At 43.6% G+C, this 20,150-nt stretch overlaps 1 protein-coding gene across 1 annotated transcript in view; it reads right to left on the bottom strand.

Moving 5' to 3' along the window:
* ccdc187 (coiled-coil domain containing 187) overlaps window positions 1–20,150 on the bottom strand; it is a 68,798-nt gene that overhangs the window by 20,036 nt on the left and 28,612 nt on the right. Inside the window, exons 8-19 of the mRNA XM_033048635.1 lie at window positions 19,615–19,763; window positions 17,221–17,297; window positions 16,309–16,442; window positions 13,464–13,603; window positions 11,666–11,835; window positions 10,169–10,359; window positions 9,556–9,643; window positions 8,170–8,316; window positions 7,436–7,608; window positions 5,991–6,172; window positions 998–1,110; window positions 420–425 (exon numbers count right to left, since the gene is read on the bottom strand). Of these exons, the coding sequence (XP_032904526.1) occupies window positions 420–425; window positions 998–1,110; window positions 5,991–6,172; window positions 7,436–7,608; window positions 8,170–8,316; window positions 9,556–9,643; window positions 10,169–10,359; window positions 11,666–11,835; window positions 13,464–13,603; window positions 16,309–16,442; window positions 17,221–17,297; window positions 19,615–19,763 (1,570 nt within the window). The remainder of the gene's footprint in view (window positions 1–419; window positions 426–997; window positions 1,111–5,990; window positions 6,173–7,435; window positions 7,609–8,169; window positions 8,317–9,555; window positions 9,644–10,168; window positions 10,360–11,665; window positions 11,836–13,463; window positions 13,604–16,308; window positions 16,443–17,220; window positions 17,298–19,614; window positions 19,764–20,150) is intronic.

The raw sequence follows: 20,150 nt of genomic DNA, 5'->3' as shown, positions 1-20,150 counted from the left end.
TAAATGTAAATATATATTATTGTAACTACAAATTTCAAAACCCATAGTTCAATTCTAGAGAGGAGATTAGTCGGTCATGGTTGGGTAGCTCACTCGTACTTTAACACCAAGAGACTTGCCATCATTAATCTTGGGGTATCAGGCATTGTGCTGTAGTGTTGCACGATTGATTGGGTATGTGATGCTGGTGTGCTGAGATTGGAGGTGTCAGAATTGCATCAAACTGTTAGACCACTGCTCTACTAGTCTCCCCGTTCCAAAGGTGCCCGTTCTGAGATCAACCTGACAATGAATGGTATCTACTTGGAGAAGCAGTCTCTAAATTAGCAGATGTTCATAAATCCAAAGTATCAGCATCAATGAGTATAAGACTTGCTCTTTTTAATGTTTATTTGTTACTGTTTCAAAGTTTATGACACCTCAATCTTTCAGATGCAAACTTTCACTTACTGTATCTTCCTTACATACGCAAAGGTCTTAGCTGTCAGGTAGCGGTGATGTAAAATTATACAAAAAAATGAGGGGAGATCTCATCAAAACATAGAACATTCTTAAAAGGCTTTCCACACCAGATGCCAGGGGTTATTTTTCCGGTTCAAGAGGTCGGAGAGTTTTCCTTATTCTGAAATAATTTCAGAATAAGGGGTAGGCCAATTGAGACTGAGATGAGGAGAAATGTCTTCACTCAGACAGTAGCAAACCTTCAGAAATCTCTACCCAAGATGTCTACAGAAGCATAGGCAAATACGATAGTAGCGTTTGAGAGATTTTTGGATAGGCATGTGGAGATGCAGGAAATGGAGTGGTATGGGTTATGTGCCAGCAGATAAGAGTTGGTCTTAGCATCATATTTAGCACAGACATTGTTCTCTGTTCTATTAGCCATGATCATAATGAATGCTATGGTAAGCTTAAGGGCCAGTGGGCAATTGGTATTCCCATTTCTTATACTCCTTGGATTTATTATAATTGGAGAGAACATTGAGATTGTGCTTACCTCATTCTGCTTCTCTCCATTTAGTTCATCCATACTCCTCGTTACCACTTTGCTGATCTCAATGTGCTTTGTTGATTCTGGGGAATTTGAACATTCTTTAACATTCAAGTTATCTAATCGATAAGGGAGAGAGATTCACAAAGGAGTATCATATCTAATGCCACTATACAGATACGAGAGATCTCAGCTTCAACAGCTGGTCAATGACCATGGTTAAAGTATCACCACTGGCTGGAAAACTCCTTGATTAGCAAAAGTAGAATCAAAGAGATTCCCACTAGAATTGGCCTGTATTTATGGATGATTTTCATCTGCCTCCACATGCCTCAAGGTACTTCAAGGCCAATGAACCATTTAAAAAAAAAAACGTACTTGCTACTGTAATTTTGCAGCCGTTAATTTTCACTGAACAATGTGGATAAAGGCAAGATCATCTATTTTACTGATCATGCTTGAAGAGCTAAATAAATCTTGGATAATTCTCCTGCCTTTCTTCAAAACAGTGCCAGTTGCTGCTTATACATCTGAGGGACCCAGCTATTTTTTTTCTGGGCTTTCCTGACAAAACTTCCCAAAACCCTATCCCATTGAAGACAAGGCAGCAGGCATTTGGGAATTGGAACATAGCCACCATGCTTCATTCCCTTCACCTTATGCTCATGTCCCATCTCTTTTATTGCCTCCTCTTTCTCCTTCCCCTGATCCTCTCCCAGCCATATCCCTCCCTCCAGCTTGGATCTCACCAAACCTAAAACTCTTTTGTGTCCTCTTCACCTCTGGCCTTTGTCACTTACTCCACCCATCTGCCAATCAACTCCCCCCCCCCCCCCACCCCCTCCCTCACACGTATCCCAAGTTTTGTCCCACTTCTATCTCTCTTTTCCTGCTTTCTCCCTCCCACCTCACCCTGAAGGGTCCCGACCCAAAACAATGACTATCCATTCCCTCCACAGATGCTGCCTGACCCACTAAGTTTCTCCAACACTTGGTTCCCCTGCAGGTTGACCTTTGCTTTGACTAGGATGTACATGTTGTCCCTTCATTGTCACTGCCTCTAAATCGTGGAACCCCCTCCTCAAAAGCAATGGGAGTATTTTCATTGGAAGAACAGCAGCATCTCAACATGAACTTCTCAAAGGAAGTTAATAATAGGTAATAAATTCTGACTTGGGTAGTGACACTAAAACCCATTAGCTGATAAAAAACTGTCAGCCACAAATACATGTAAATGGATTTCAACATAGATAAATGGAAGCTGTTACATTTTGAGAAGAAGAAAGCTACATATTCCTTGAGTAACAAGAAGTGAAGGAACAAAGTGATGCAAGGGCACAAATCATCGAAAATACCCATGAAAGTTTACATTGGAAAAATCAGCTAAGCACTGGGCTCATCTCCAGAGAGATGGAATGAAAAGCAAGAAAAGTTAATGGGAATATGGGCCAGACATTGGGTGAAGTGAATGAGCTTGAATGGGGCATTTTGTTGGACATGGATCAGTTGGACTGAAGGGCCCGTTTCTATGCAGTATGACTCTACAAATCTCCTTCCAACCTCTTCATTTAACCCCATCATTACCTCATGTTCTTTCTCCTTAAAGGACTTATTCAGTTTCCAATTAAATACATCAATGCAATTTTTCTCAAATTGTTCCAATGGTCACACAAACACCTTCTGAAACACCTTACAGGCAATTAGGGAACTAATGAATCTCAAGAATCATCCTGAATTTCCAGCAATTGAAATGTTTTTTAATGTAGGAGCTGGTAATCAGAAATAAAAACAGGAAATGCTGGAACTCAACAGATTATCTGTGGAAAGAGAAAAAGCAGTTCACGCTTCAGGTCAAAGTCTTTCAATCCAAAACTTTAACCATGATTCTTGTTCCAGAGATGTTGCACGATCTACTGACTCCACCCAGCATTTCCTGGGTCACTCTATATTTTCAGCCCTGTCCCTATCCACTTATATCCCTCTCTCAGGCTTTACACTTCACCCTTCCTCCCTCCTTATTTGAAGCACTTCTGTCTCATTTTCACCTCTAGCCTTTGTTGCTTACTCGACCCACCTGCCATTCAAAACCCTCCATCATCTGTATCCACCTATACTTCGTCCTGCCCCTCACCTCTTTTCTGGCTTTCTCCCCAACCTCCACCTCTGTAGAAGGATCCCGATCCAAAATCTCACTTACACATTCCCTCCACAGATGCGGCCTGACCCATTAAGTACTCTAGCGTAGGTACACAAAATTGCTGGGGAAACTCAGCGGGTGCAGCAGCATCTATGGAGCGAAGGAAATAGGCGACGTTTCGGGGCGAAACCCTTCTTCAGACTGATGGGGGGGTGGGGGAAAGAAAGAAGGAAAAGGGGAGGAGGAGGAGGAGCCCGAGGGCGGGCGGATGGGAGGGTGGGAGGAGACAGCTAGAGGGTTAAGGAAGGGGAGGAGACAGCAAGGGCTAGCCAAATTGGGAGAATTCTATGTTAATGCCATAAGGACGCAAGGTCCCCAGACGGAATATGAGGTGCTGTTCCTCCAATTTCCGCTGTTGCTCACTCTGGCAATGGAGGAGACCCAGGACAGAGAGGTCGGATTGGGAATGGGAGGGGGAGTTGAAGTGCTGAGCCACCGGGAGGTCAGGTAGGTTATTGCGGACTGAGCGGAGGTGTTCGGCGAAACGATCGCCCAACCTACGCTTGGTCTCACCGATGTAAATCAGCTGACATCTAGAGCAGCGGATGCAGTAGATGAGGTTGGAGGAGATACAGGTGAACCTTTGTCGCACCTGGAACGACTGCTTGGGACCTTGGATGGAGTCGAGGGGGGAGGTGAAGGGACAGGTGTTGCATTTCTTGCGGTTGCAACGGAAAGTGCCCGGGGAGGGGGTGGTGCGGGAGGGAAGGGAAGAATTGACGAGGGAGTTGCGGAGGGAGCGGTCTTTGCGGAAAGCAGACATGGGGGGAGATGGGAAGATGTGGCGAGTGGTGGGGTCACGTTGGAGGTGGCGGAAATGGCGGAGGATTATGTGTTGTATTTGCCGGCTGGTGGGGTGAAAGGTGAGGACCAGAGGGACTCTGCCCTTGTTGCGTGTGCGGGGATGGGGAGAGAGAGCAGTGTTACGGGGTATGGATGAGACCCTGGTGTGAGCCTCATCTATGGTGGCGGAGGGGAATCCCCGTTCCCTGAAGAACGAGGACATTTCCGATGCCCTGGTATGGAATGTCTCATCCTGGGAACAGATGCGGCGTAGGCGGAGGAATTGGGAGTAGGGGATGGAGTCTTTACAGGGGGCAGGGTGGGAAGACGTGTAGTCCAGATAGCCATGTGAGTCAGTGGGTTTGTATACAGAAGTACAAAAGTACAGAAGTACAGAAGTACAGAAGTACTCTAGCGTACTGTGTTTTGCTCAAGATTCCTGCATCTGCAGTTCCTGAGTCTCCCTCAATTAATCTCTCAATGAGAATCAAAACCTGCTGAGAATCCGAGTGAGAAATGACCCTGATCAGACCCTAATGAACAATGTGAAAATATGCCAAGCATATTGCTGCCTACTAAACCCATAATAGCTGGCAGCAATTGGCAAATACACAAATCACTGGAAGCTTTAGCAGCAATTAGTTTTGATGTGTTTACACTATACTCCAGCCGAGTTCAGAGTATTAAAATAAAATGTAAGTTACCCTCATCTGCTTAAGATACTTATTGAAAGCATCATCAAATTCGTGTTAATTAATTCTATGGGAGCCGCTGCTTATCCTGCTTCATTCTAGCACCTTTCACCTTTCCTGTTGAGGAAAGGAAAAGTTCATTTTGAACTCCAACATAACAAGTTTTTGGCCTGGTATCTGCCAAGGTTCAATGGGAGCATTCTCAGTTGTGTCAGAATTTGAAAGCTTCAAGTTCCACTCCATAGTCTAAAGAAGGGTCCCGAGCCAAAACACGGTCAGTCCATTCCCTCCGCAGATGCGGCCTGACCTGCTGAGTTCCCCCAGCACTTTGTTGGCTGGTCAAGATTCCAGCATCTGCAGTTCCTAGTGTCTCCACTCATGCATTCTGCTGCCTCTCCCACATTGCAACAGCGACAGAAGCTCAAAGCACCATTTATGTATTTAATCTGTGTTTTAATGATCAAAATGCATTTGGACAATGCAAGTGGTGTCTTTTCGACAAAAACAATTTACGGCGTACAATATTGAGAAGTTACTATGTAAGCATCTTCCGATCTACAATTAGAGGCATAGATAAGGAGGACAGTCAGAATCTTTATCCTAGAGTGGAAATAACAAAGACTAGAGGGCATAGCTTGAAGTGAAGAGAAACATTTAAAGGAGATGTGCATGGTGAGTTTTTTTTGGGGTTTTTGCATGCATAGTGGGTGCCTGGAATGCACTGCAAGGGGTGGTGGTAGATGCAAATATGATAGTGGCTTTTGGATAGGTACATTGATATGCAGGGATATGGATCACGTTGGCAGAGGAAATTTGTTTATCTTTGCATCATGTTCAAGACGGGCATTGATGGCCTAAAGGCCTGTTCCTGTGCTGCACTGTTCTTCCTTTAGAAATCAGTTGGGGGGGGGGGGGGGGGGGTCCAACCTGCCCACCTGGAGTGAGCTGTTAATCTAAACCATTTTAGATTCTACTTTATGGTTATGCACACACAAAAAAAATTAAACATGCAATTCTCTCCTTTGTACACCATCAGTTCATGGACAAGGGCATCATCCCCTCATTCATGGCCAGTGGTGTTTGAGTTTGGAGTCATCGGTGGTGGGTTGTAAAATAGCAGGAGCTATTTTCCATGAAAGGGCAGCAAAAGAGGAGAATAAATATCACACTTAACCCTTTCACACACTTCCTGGAAGACAGCCCGAGTTGCAGTTACGGGGCTGGTGTGGGTGGGAAAACGACCGAAGCGTGACTTGAGGCACAAGAGAGGAGAACTTGCAAGAGATCAAACTAAAAGTCCAACAAAGTAATTGAGCTGAAGGCATACCTGTGGAAGGATCCCATGCGTCGGGAACTTGCACCCTGATCCGTGGACTCGAGGTGGTCAAAACCTCCGTCTCAGTCCGGTGAACAACCGGTTCCTCGTTATCCAAAGGTCTCTTCCAGGCCAGCACACCCATGGCCTGCTTCCGCCGTCTCACAAGCTCCTCCTCTCTTTGAAAAAGGATCCTATGAAACGCAAAAGGAAGCCCCCCCCGCACCCAGCTCAGTCATTCACAAGTCAGAGCTGCTGGAGAATTGGTCAGTTGCAAAGTGGCACTGATTCGGTGTCCCTGTACCTATCTATTGGTGACTTCCCTTAACTCCCAACCAAATCTAGACGGCTTTCAGGCAGCAAGGCGTTCGGCTTCAAAAAACAACTCTACTTGGTTCCCAGGATACATAGCTACCCCATTAATGCTTTACCCACTCAGACGGGACAGGAGAAGGGATGATGTTCATTCTGATGGAACAGCGGGAAGAATGGGCACCATATTACGACCCATCATGCGCGGTCCCACCATGACCAGCCTGTCCCACTGAGTTACTCCAGCATTGTCTACTTTCAATTTAAACCAGCATCTGCAGTTCTTTCCTACATATAAAATCTAGATTGCAAGTGTTTTTCCTTGCCGGTGACAGACGGAAAGCCACAACTGGAGTTAAGGAAAGGATCAGGGAGAATGCGTGATTTCTGGGAAAATGTAATAAATTATTCAGACTCAATTTTAGTTTATAAAATCATCCATGGACTAGCCCCACCTCCGTTAAAAGAATTTATAAAGAAGAACATAAATAGGTCGACAAGAGCAGCATCTAGGGGTGATTGTGTTGTCCCGTTTAAGAAAAGTGTATTTGGCCAGACAGTATTTTCCTATAGAGCGTCGCATACCTGGAACGCGATCCCTTGCTTCATACGGGATCTGCCAACCATCACCACATTTACAAAACAACTCAAAAAATGGTTACTGGAAAATCAAACCTGTATTCATAATCAACCGTAATATAATCATCTTTTATTGTTACTTTTTAACTTTATTGTCTGTTTTGTTACGCTTTTTGTTTGTCTTTTGTTTTGTTTTGATTCTTTTCTTATGGATTGAATGTGTTGTGATGTGTTAACCTGGTTTACCAGAGGGACTACAGATGGAAATTAGCCTATAGCTATAATCTTGTGTATTGCATGCAAATTTTTATAAATATGCACTGTCCTTAATAAAAACATTAAAAAAAAAAAATTTGCATTTAAATCGGCACTCATTAAGACATCAGCACACTCAAAGCGCTCGAGAGCTGTTATAATTATGAGCCATATTAAAAACGGCTGAAGAGACTTGGAAACCGATTAGCCTTCTCTACCCTTCTGTGCAAGGATCTGAGATACATTTTTGCGACCTTGCACTGTTCAGCTTGGCTTGTGACGCAGCAGCAAATATTAATGGGGCAGCTCACCTTTCATCCAGCTTGCTGTGCGCATCCTCTGGTCGGTCTGTGGCTGCACTGTCCTCACTCCCTGAGAGCGACCAAGGGGAAGAGCTGCCCACACCCGGGTCAGGCTCAGGACCAGGCAGAAGTGTGGGCTCACCGTCAGCTGTAGGTGGCGAGGCGTCCTTCACTCCTGAAAACTAAACCAGACCGAGAGAGCAGAGTAGTGATGGCCCAAGAGATCCAGCAACAAGCCTGTGCATGGACCACTCACTGGGAATGCAATCCCAGTCACTTTCACTTCTGGTGTACGCTCCTCCACTTGTCATAAGCAACAAAACTACCCAGTTTAAAGCATAGCATGCCACACTTTTGTTTACCACAGCACCCCTCCAATTGCAAGAGCTGATGTGTACAAACGTTAATGATCAACATTTCCGAATGTTTCCTGCACACATCCCACACCCCTTGGTTATTATCTGGTGCAATAACTGAGTCAAGTTGTTTCCAATATCACTGAGAAAGTCAAACTGTTCCAATAGCATCACCTCAGCTTGTTCCATCATGCCACAGACCAACCCAATGTCAACCTTAACCAATGTCTCGTCCCATGAAGTGTGGGAAGGGAGGCGAAACAAATTATTGCCAAACTGGGAGCCAATGCAACGGAGGGAAATGGATGAAAGGGCCATGTTGCGAGCTGGAACGTGAGCTGAGATGTACTGAGGGTGCAAGGTAGAGTCTGCAGAAAGCGATCTTACCCAAGGGCCCGTTGCAGATAAGCTCAGCTGCCGTTGCAGGTTCGCCGTTGACTGGTGAATCCTAAAGATCTCCTGCTGCTGTTTGAGGAGGAGTTTCCTCTCATCGTGGGCAACCCGATAGGCATTCTGGAGGTGCCTGATCTCCGCCTGGAAAAAGAAATGGGTCCGTTAAACCAGTGCAGGTAGCTGGGCAATTAGAGTTTAATTCAGTCACCAAATCTAACGAGAGACTCAGTCTCTACAATTTCAGGAAAGCAATTTAGATATTTGATTTACGTGGCGCCTTTCACCACAACAGGACATCATTTTACAGCACATCAGTGCTTCTTTTAAATAGACAACGAGGTGCCAGTTTCGCATATCATTCCTTGGCATCTATGGTAGATCACCCATCCTATAATTTGTTTAAGGGTCTGGGCGCCTAATTTAATTAATATTTTTTATTTTTTAAACTTTAGTCATCCTTTGGAAATATTTTTCAAATCTAAAAAAGTGAAAATCTTTTTTTTTTTAAAAATAAATGCCAGGATGCTGTCCCCAGATGCAAACAGTCACAAAAACACTTCAGCTCATGAAATGTCTCCAAATCATATTCACTCCTCGGGTTGTTTGTTTTTTTTGATATTTGTAACTCTTTTTTCTCTTTCTCTCTTTTTCTATATTAAAAAACCCATTAGAAGTAGAAGTAATCGACAATTGAAAATTTTAATAATGTATGACTGATGTATATGAAAAGTTTTTTTACTATAATATGTAACTATACTTTATAATATGTCTACTTCTAATAAAAATATTATTTAAAAAAAAAAAAAAAATATAGCAGAAAACCATTTCCCAACAAGCTCCGACAAACAAAGTGACATTGCTTACTGATGGCAAAGAGAGAAGATAGAAATTGTGGTAGTGAGATGGTGATGGTCACGGAGAAACCCCTAGCGTACTCTCCTAATCATGTTTTCAAATCTCTTGGGATTTCATAGGGAATTCAGCTTTGGCTGAATTGATCCTGGCATTAACCAGTACCTCTTAGAGTGAAGCATCCCTCATTACTGCAATTTCGGAAACCACCACATCAGCACGTCAAGCACAAGATCACTGCCCACCAGGTCAGGGTTGACAGCAAGCAATAGTGTGAGTGGGGCAAAATAGGCAAGATTGTGAGGGTCAATCAGGAAGGGACAACAGGGGCAAATGGAGGAAGGGGGCAAGAAAGGGAGCAGTGTTTACAAGGGGGCAAGAATGACTGCACTGGTAAGTGGAGTGAAAAAGGTATTCGAAGCATGTGGATTGATGGTGGAAGAGCGAGGGGTAAAGTGAAGTGATGGGTCAGGAGGATGAAAGGGATGTGAAGGTCGTAGACAGGGAATGCACGCCAGGATTCCTCACCTTCTCCTTCTGTAGCTTCAGTAAAACCTCCCGCTGCTTCCTGATGATAGCAGGCCTTTTATCATCTTGCCCTTTGTCCAAGAGACGTCTGTGGAATTTATCAATTCAATGAAAATGGAGGAGTCATGTTTAAAGCATTTCATAATCTGCATCCATGAATGTTAATGTCTCCCTATTATGCCTGTATTATAAAGTCTGACAGCCTACATCGGAGAAAATAATGATATTTCCTCTTCCTGCTGGACTGCAGGCAAACCATTCTTGCTCGATGAAAGGTGCAAGATCCTGCCTGAATGGTCGCTTTCCCTAACGAACTTGCTGCTCTATCACCTATCCCTCTCCCCGTGATATTTGGACAGATATATCGACAGGAAGTGTTTAGAGGGATACGGGTTAAATGCAGGCAAATGGGACTGTTAATAGGGCTGCGTTTAACCTGTTAAGCCAACTTGGTGGGCTTCGACAAGTTGGACCGAGGGGCTTCTTTCTGTGCTATGGAGCTATGTGCCTCGGTGCTCGATGGGCCAAACTGCCATCTCTTGTTCCAGCACTTTGTTCTTATTTACCTTTCTCCTCTAAAACCTGCATTAGCAAACCTGAAAAGAGGGCTCACGTTTTCTGCTGCTCCAGCCAGGCCAGCTCGGCCTTGGTTTTCTCCTTCAGTGCTTTCTCCCTCAATCGGAAGAGAGCCGATTGGTGCCTGGCTCGAAGGTCCTCTTCCTTCAGGTACTGGTGAGCCATCTCCAGGGTAAAGCGGCTGAACGTGTCCTGATTCCCGAAGAAGGGTCTCCCCATTTCCTCCCACTGAAACAAAAATAAAAAAACAAATGTAAAATCCTCGACACCCAAGAGTCCCAATCTACACATCCTTGGGCACTGTGGTGATGCTAACATCACGAGAGTTTCACTTTCTCCATGTGTCCTGTCATTAAATGAATCAGCACAACACCAAATGGAATTAACATAACACCTTGAATGAACAAAGGTTCCCAAAGAATGTCACAGGAGGCTGCACAAACACTTGGTCTAAAAAACTGCTTCCAACAGTTGGAGGTTTTTCAGCCAATTAATCCTGCAGGGGTGCTAGTTGCTCAAATGGAGCTGTCTATTTCAACCTTATTCTCTTTTCTTTAATCTTCTACAAACATCCAACATGAATATGTATCAAATTCCTTTTAATTTTACATACTTAGAGGTGAAACATTCAATGCTCTAATGACACAAGTGAAAATATTTCCTGTTATACTCAGCACTCAGTTTGTAACACCAGTATTCCAATATCCATCCTCACTTGAACATGGGAGTCTTCAAGTTTTAATCACTGATCACTGGTTTAAATCAGTGCTGTTTAGATTTCTCCTCAACGCTCCCTGTGTTCAAGGAAATGCCCAATGTTATCATGGCATTTCTCCCTCCTGGAAGAATGAGCAATCCTGCACTTCTTAGCTATAGACTACGCACCCTTCTGCTGAGCCATGTTGTCCTTTGCAACCACCTTCTCATTGGCGCCAGCTTATCATTAAAAATTATGACCTCCACCGTTATTAATACTTCACGTTGACAATGACTATATTGACTTGATAGGGCATTTCAAGTCACCAAATCAGGCAATTTTGAGTTCCCCTCATATCTAAACAAGCAGCAATGTCGCTCCCTCCCCACCCCTCTCTTACCCATGCCCCACCTAGATGCACGTGCATTTCTCCCATTATCCTGTCCCCTTTTCCCCCCTTCACCGCTTCCCCCGTCCACTTATATCCCTTCCTCCGGCTTCACATTTTGTGCCTCTTCTCTCCTATCTTAAAGCTTTTTGCCTTATTTTCATCTCTGGCTTTTGTCCATCCATATGCCAATCAACCCCCCCCCCCCCCCCCCACCCCACCCTCCTCACCTGTACCCACCCTCCTAACCTGTATCCACCCTTCACTTGCCAGGCTTTGTCCTGCACCTATCTCTCCCCTACTACAATGAGTCTGAAGAGGAGACCCATCCTCCAGTGATGCTGCCTGACCCACTGAGTTACTCCAGCACTTAGCGCCCTTTAAAAAAAAATCAACCAACATCTGCAGTTCTTTGCTTCTACATCTTGCTTTTGTATCCACAGTTGTACCTTGCTGAAAGAATTGCTCGGTGTGTGACGTACACTGCGGTCCCCTGAATGCAGGCTCTTAATGCTTTCCATTGTCTGCCTATAATGGCTCTCAGAAGGCAACAGGGACCACTGCTCCATTGGCTTATCCTGTCTCAGTGATCCGTCAGTGACACAAGTTTGAGCAGCTCCTGTAACAGATTCAACAGGTGAGTAAACTGAACATTGACACAGTTTCCTGACACAACAATGGTCTGCTTGTCCAGATGTGGCTTTGATCTAGATTGTGATAAAAGTTCAATTTTCTAATAGAAATTTGCAGAATGATAGCCATGATAAGTGGAGGGAGAATTTTCTGGGCAATGAGACAGCCAGGCCTCCTGAATACCTTATGAGATAGGAGAACACAACTAAAAACTATACATGGTCACAGCAAGGGATGGGTAGGATTAGAAGAACAAAGAGAAAACAAAATCAAATCAGGTTGATGGTGGCTTTCTATCTGAACCAATGCATCCAATCTTGACATAATATCACCATGGGACAATTTACAGTGGGCAAGAGTGTTTAATTGTTAGTACACAAAAAGGCTGGAGAAACTCAGCAGGTGCAGCAGCATCTATGGAGCGAAGGAAATAGGCAACGTTTCGGGCCGAAACCCTTCTTCAGTAATAATACATTAAAATACAATAGTAGTACAGACCCAAAGTACAGAGTGCAACCAAAGAAAATCCATAGCAAATCATAGTTGCTGATCGGTTGTATACTGTTCAAGAGCCTGGTGGTTGTTGGGAAGATGTTCTTGAACATGGAGGTCAGAGTTTTCAGGCACCTGTACCTTCTTCCCAACAGAAGCAGCAAGATGAGAGTGTGTCCAGGTCAGATGTGGGCCTTTGATGATATTTGACGCCTTTTGGAGGCAGCGCCTCCTGTTAATTTACCAATCAATCAGCATATCTTTTGCAGATGGGAGGAAACTGGAGAAAACCTCCACAAACACTGGGAGAACGTGAAAACTCTGCGCAAAGACCCTTTTGAAATTAATGGCCATGCTCAATCATGCAGGTGTGGGGATACTCCGCAAGAGGGAGGAATAGTCAGTTAAAAGGAGAAAGGTGGAGACACAAGGATCTGCAGATGTTGGAACCTTGAGGAAAAACACAAGGTTGCTGGAGGAACTCAAAGGGTCAGACAGCATCTGTCGAGGGAATGGACTCACAACGTTTTGGGTCTATGCCCTTCTTCAGACTCAAAAATAGAAAGGTTAAGCCTGAGCAGAAAATAAAAATATAGATCTTATATCGAGGTCACGAACACACGTTCATGGGACAAGCAACATGGCAAAACTTTTTTTATCAACAGCACCCCAGACATGTAGCAGAATGAGCCATGGCAGGCACTGTAATGTGATTACCGTGAGCTGTTAATGAGGATAGAGAGACTCACTCACTTGCTGCTGAACAACCTTCTTTTGTCATCTTCCCAATTCTGACAAAGAGTCTTCAGCCAAACTTTGACTCTGTTTCGCTTCCCGCAGATGCAGTCCGACCTGCTGAGTGTTTCCAACACTCTGTTTTTACTTTCAATTTCCAACATCTGCAGTTTTTAAATTTTCTGGGCAAATAAATACTTTGGAACGACAGAAGAAACCAAAGACACATTCAGGGTATTGTGCATTCACAGAACAGAAGAGAGAAAAACAAAGAACGATAGAGAGAGAGAACTCAGCCAACCTCATTTCCCAGCATCATCAAAGTATCATCATCATCATACAATAATCTGGAGGTAAACTTTCCTGGCAGCTTGGTAGAATGTGTACCTTTCCCATTCACTGAGCTCTCCACATCTGCCAAGCTCATAGTGTTCGCCAGATGTTTTGTGGATTCGGGTGATACCAGGGATCTATTCAGCTCCAAAAATGAGTCTTCTTTCAGCGAAATATTCTTCCTGTAGCGGAAACTACAGAGAAAGCAGATATCAGAATAGATCTTTGCTCACTATCAAGGACAGGGTGGAGTTTAGAATTTCCTGGCTTGATGGTGCATGTTAGCTACATCTGTGCTTTTTAGTGATAGTACTCATCGGTACGGCAAACCAGCACCTCGAAAAAATTAAAAAGTAGATTTTCAAATGTTTGGATTTTTTTTAATATTGCAAAAATTAAATTAATTTTTTTTTAAAGTAGATTTTCAAATGTTTGAATTTTTTAATATTGCAAAAATTAAATTAATAAAAAATGAAAATGTATTAAATTAGGCACATAGAGCCTTAAACATGTTAAGCAGCTAATAGTAAGTTCCACCATGGACACCAACAGCAAGGAACAATATGCATTTAGGCACCGTTCAGTTTACAAAAGAAAAAGCTCTGCCCAATACCATCCCAGCGCCGTTCAGTTTCACATGAAAATAACTCCCAATTTCCCCAACACAGGCACCAGACTCACACTGTACATCCAGGGGATCTCCCTATCCCGCTGAGTTATCCCAGCATTTTGTGTCTACCATACATTCGGGGGATCTGTGAGAACAAGGTGGTAATATTGTTTTGGGCTCCTTATTCAGCAATCAAGGCTGCTCTCTGTTATTTGCAAGATCAGAGATCAAATGTAAAGCGATGGACCGTTCAAGGATCTTGTCGCTGTTGGAGGTCGACATGGAGTAAACAGGCACCTTGGCTTCCCCTGGAACACCCGAAAGCCCTGATTTACCTTACGGGGCAAGTTATTGTTTTACATCCAAAGAGTGGTGGGTGCCTGGACTGTGCTGCCAGGGGTGGTGAAGGAGGCAGATTTGATGGTGGTGTTTAAGAGGCTTTTGGATAGGCACATGATATGCAAGAAATGGAAGGATATAGACCATGTTACAAGTGGAGTAGATTAGTTTAACTTGGCATTGTGTATGGCATAGACATTGTGGGCCGAAGGGCCTGCTCCCCATGTTGCATTTTTTCTATGTTCACATTGTCCAGATAGAGAAGGAGATCCAGGTTCTCAGTATTCTGCATAAAAAGAAGCCCTTGTTCTCACTCTACATTTTGTCCTTCATTTGGAATCAGTCTACCTCAGTCCTTGAACACACTGTGCAAGAGAACAGTTTACATATTTAGAACCAGACATTAGAACCACAATTCACTGTCAATTCTTATCAAAGCCAATCAAGTCCTTACACAGCTTTATCAAATCTCCTCTCAACCTCATTAATCCCAACAACAACAACCACTTCTTCAATCTAACTTTCACATTGTAATCCCTTCTCCCTGGAACCATTTAGTAGCATCAGTCTGCAGAAAGATGCCAATCCAAAATGTCATCTGTCTGCCATTCCCAACCACAAACGCTGTCTGACCCATTATGTTCCCCCAGTACTTTGTGTTTTGACCTTTTAGGAGATTTATTTGGGGCACTGGCTTCAATGTGTGTTGGCCAGAAATGTCCTCTTTACCGAGTTCTTAGTCTCTTTTCAACCTTTGTCTCTTTTCAACCTTTACTTTCCCATTGTGAGCAGGCTCGGTTAATATGTGGTGAGGGAAGGGTTCATGGAATCAATATTCTATGGAATCAATATGGGCAAATTAAATCCAATTATACCCTAGGCTTTTAAGAATGACTCACTGGATTCACTACACGAGAATGATAGCAATAATTCCCAGAGGGCATATTAACCAAACTCTGGGTGGGCAACATTTAGGATTGGATGGAAAGCTATTATTTTGCCCAGCCATTATAATTCTCCATGAAGACTGAAATTTGGTAGGCTGCAAAAGTAACATTGTACATGGCCCTATCAACTGAGTGGCACAGTAGCATAGCTGGTAAAGCTGCTGCCTCAGAGACCCCAGTTTGATCCTCGTCTCTTGTGCTGTCTGTGTGGAGTTTGCATGTTCCCCCTGTGACAGAGAGTGTTTCCTCCGGGTGCTCCATGTGGGTATGTAGGTTAATTGGCCTCTAAAAAAATGCCCCTCATGTGAAGGGAGTGGATGAGAAACTGATCCCAGAGTATTATAAAGGACATTTCCCACCCCGGACACTCCCTGTTTGAACTGTTACCGTCAGGCAGACGGTACAGATCTACAAGGACAAGGACAAACAGACTTAAAAACAGTTTTTACCCCACTGCTATAAAGGCACTAAATGTAGCCGCCAAGGAACGCAGGGGCGATACATACATACATGAAATCGACAGAAGGATGTAGGGCTGGGTGTTTATGCGTGCTATTTTTATGATATTTATTTTAGTTGTTTATCTTTTTAAATATTTTACTTTGTATGTATCGTTAGCTTTTAGAAATGTTTGAATGGTGCACTGACTGGCTGACATTTTACAATTTTGTTGTACATGGTTCATGTTACAATGACAATAAAGAAACTATTCTATTCTATTCTGATCACCCATTCGCACTAGCTCTGTATTATCCCAAAGTTTGGCGTGGACTCAATTGGCTGAAGGGCTCATTTCCATGCAGTATTGCTGACCTAAAGCAGGCAGATTAAAGTAGTCACCAGGCCAGATGCCACCTCAGATGGCCACAGAACCCCAAAGTAGAGAATACAACATGGTGAACTCAGAGTAGGCTGTCTGCTGACCAAAACAGTCGGACAAACTGGGATCTACTTAAGAGAGTAAGGAATCGGGTCCATGCTCCAAACCATGACCTTCCGTCACCTTAACTCCTCAGTTTCATCGTGGAGTTGCTTCATCAGCTCAGTCAGCCTCTGGGTCATGGGGTTCTCCTTTCTCTTCGTCTCATTTGTGGTCAACTTCGAAATGCTGGCTGTAGGCTTGTAATCATCCAATGGCTGAAAAGAAAAACATCACCTTCACTTAATTGTGTGCCGAAAGGAACATCAACTGTATTTGTACGGTGCCTTCACACTGGGAGACAGTCACAAGTGCCTCATGAAATATATCAGTCAAAATTTGAGTGAAAGCCATATCAGAAGATAATAGGACTGGAAAAAGGCCTGAAAATCTAAAAAAAAAAAAATCTTACAGAGAACAGAACAGGCCTTTTGGCGATAATGGTGTTCGTTGAGAAGTTAGGCAAACTAGATCTCTTTGCAGCTTTGGAGGCTGAAGGGAGACCTGATAGAAGTTTATAAAATGATGAGAGGCATAGATAGGAAAGAAAGTCAGAACTTTTTCTTCCCTCGGTGGAAATGTCAAAGTTTAGAGGCCATAGCACTAATTTGAAAGGGACACAGTTTGAAGGATATAAGTTTTAAGGGTGGGGTAAGTTTTTTTAAAACAGAGTGAATGGTGGGTGCCTGGAATGCTCTGGCAAGGGTGACGGTGGAGGCAGATATGTGGGGAGTTTAAGAGGTAGGTACATGATATGCAGGGATATTGATCACATGCAGGTAGAAGAGATTAATTCAACAACATCATGTTTGGCACGAACACTGGTGTTCTGTTCCATGTTCTGTACAGTTTTATGTTAAATTTATTACAAAGAGAGCAGCCAAACCTGGAAGAAAAAAAAAATCACGGGAAGAATGAAAGAAAGAGATAGGTTCACTCCTAATGTGGAATGTGTACTTTAAGCACAATCAGAGCCATTAATGAGGAAAGTCTTACCTTTCCACTCTGAGTGGAGAGACCATAGCTTCTGGGGGAGCGAGTCGTCTCGTAATTATGGCTGTGTTCAACATTAGCTGGCAAATTAAAGAATAATGATTGATTAATGGTAAAATCAGAGTGGTGACGGTTACGATGAGACAATTTGGGAGCCTAAACTCAGAGCCATCTACAGCTGATAGCCAATGGAATACGTGAGAAGTTTAAACGTTTAATTCTACACAGGTAAATAGCCCCACAAAACCATAATTTGTGATCAGACAATCTGTTTTCTGTGATCATGAATGAGGAATGAATATTAACAAGGACTATTGCATTTTAAAGTATACTAGACCAAGTGCAGACCCGTTGGGTCTGCTCCCCTAACGCAGCCGTTCCCTACCCGTAGCCCCCACGGGAGACGTGGTCCTCCAACTCAAGCGGCTCAGGAATCAGCAGTGCGGCTGTTTTTAAATGGCGTCTTTGAGGCGAGATGCGGGCGCCAGCAGCCGTTATGGTCGCTGGCCAGCAGGATGCGACAAAATGAGTGAGTGAGGGGGTGGGGAAGGATTTTATTAAAAATGTGTACATAAACACGACAAAATTTAATGAGGAGTGGATACTTGGAATGAAAAGTGAAATCTCTACCGAAATGGAAAAAAACTCGTCGTTTCTGGGTCTGACGTTGGCGTAGCAACGAATCAAAGGCTGGCAGCCACAAGTCAGAAACACACACAGCCAGCCAGGCAGCCAGCCACAGAGTTTTAAATATAGATAGATTTTCATGGATTTGGAAAGAGCAGGTGGGGGTCCCTGTGCTTCAGTACAGTCGTTCTAAAAGCCTCTACTTTTTGCATTCGGGTGACTTGCATTGAGATTTCAGTTTGTTTTAGGAGCAGTCTCCAATTACGCAGAAAGTCAAGACTCCTACATTATCCAATGCCCCTAAAACAAAATATTAATCTGGAGCACAACTGGAACAGGGGCCTGAAAACTGTTACAACCTGTTTAAGAACAGCTTCTTCCCAGCAACCATTTGATTAGTACGGGTGGTAGAGGCTATGGGGAGAAGGCAGGAGAATGGGGTTAGGAGGGAGAGATAGATCAGCCATGATTGAATGGCAGAGTAGACTTGATGGGCCGAATGGCCTAATTCTGCTCCTATCACAAGATCTTATTAATTTATGAGCTCATGAACACTGCACAACACTAACCACTTATCTTCTCAGGACTTTTTTTGGTTGCACTTGAGACTTCGATTTAGGCTACACAGCAATACAATTATTAATTTAGCGTATTGTTGATTAATATATATTTGAGCCTTATTGTGTTAAAGAGCCTGTTAAAGCAGCAGTAAGAAAGTAATTGTTTCATTGCCAGTACATATGATAATTAACGCACTTGACCCATCTCCTGACGTGTTGATACCTAGAATAGGGGACAGGAATACGGGAGAGGATGATTATTCATTAAAATAAATAGAAGAATTTGAAAGACAAGGAGGTTTCTGCTGTGGAGCCTCTCTCAAAGGTAAGGATATTTTGGATCTGCTGGAGCCCCTTGCAGGCTACGCAACAGTCTGTTTTTGCAAAGGGATTTTGATTTGGAAGCAAATCCCTCATTAATATCCAGGGAATTGGTTGTGACTGGCTGCCATTTTATGTCACAGACATACATTTTTAGATGAAAAAAAGATGATTATAATTAACAGGCGGAATGGTGGCGCAGTGGTAGAGTTGCTGCCTTACAGCGCTTGCAGCACCGGAGACCCAAGTTCGATCCCGACTGCAGGTGCTGTCTGTACGGAGTTCTCCCCATGACCGCGTGGGCTTTCTCTAAGATCTTTGGTTTCCTCCCACACTCCAAAGACGTCCAGGTATGGAGGTTAATTGGCTTGGTATAAGTGTAAATTGTCCCTAGTGTGTGTAGGACAGTGTTAATGTGCGGGAATCGCTGGTCGGCGCGGACTCAGTGGGCCGAAGGGCCTGTTTCCACGCCGTATCTCATAACTAAAACTAAATTATTATACTGCAAGTTTTATTAAGAAGATGAATGCATATAATGTGATTGCAAGTTGGAAGAGAGACAATGAAAGACTTTGGTTTTTCCATTTGGCAGGTTGGCAAAGGTGAACAATCTCCCAATAAAAGCAATTTGAGTTTTGTACATATTTATCCCCTATGTGGACACAGTGGCATTACTTGTATCTGACAAATAAAGGATGGATGCGGTGCAGGATTGATAAACCTCTGGGCTTTACATCCCATAATTGCCAGGATGCTCTATCCTCCAACCACCACAGGCTTCACATGAATGTGACCTTGATTGTCAATAGATTCTGAAGGTGGAGTTACCACAAATCTCCTTCCATCTAAAATACCCAGAAGGGCATTGATGCCAGAGATAGATACCCACCAGACTCCTCCTCTCTGCCAGGCTGCTTGACCCTTGGAGGTGAGATAGGCATTATCCTGGATGGTGACCTGTGTGAACCCAATCTCCTACTCTTCTGCAACAAGAGGGATTTGTTGCCACCTTGCATTTTGCTTGTTTCACAAGTTCTCCTGGGATGGGGAAGAGAGAGAACTGTTGAACAACAAAGCTTTATAATTCTTTAAAACATATTAATTACACAACATTAAACAAAATAGAAATGGGCCACTTAGCCCAATTGTCCAAGGTGGTCATTATGTTCCGCGCAAGTCCCTTCCCATCCAACGCGGACCAACTCCTGTTAGAATGTTAGATAAAGCCATGACAGAAGCAACTACACATAACAGCACACCATTATAACGACTTATTGTTATGGTCACACATATATTACTAGATGCTTAATCGTTACACATATATTACAAAATGGCAAACATTGGACTGAATGTCAGCTACTGACTGGACGCATCACGTCCTGGTTCGACAACACGAACGGCCACAAACGAAGGAGACTACAGAGA

The sequence above is a fragment of the Amblyraja radiata genome, chromosome 32, assembly GCF_010909765.2.
Source record: "Amblyraja radiata isolate CabotCenter1 chromosome 32, sAmbRad1.1.pri, whole genome shotgun sequence".
NCBI lineage: Eukaryota > Metazoa > Chordata > Chondrichthyes > Rajiformes > Rajidae > Amblyraja > Amblyraja radiata.
Note: the sequence above shows the minus strand (reverse complement) of the source record. Positions and strands in the feature narration are given on the sequence as shown.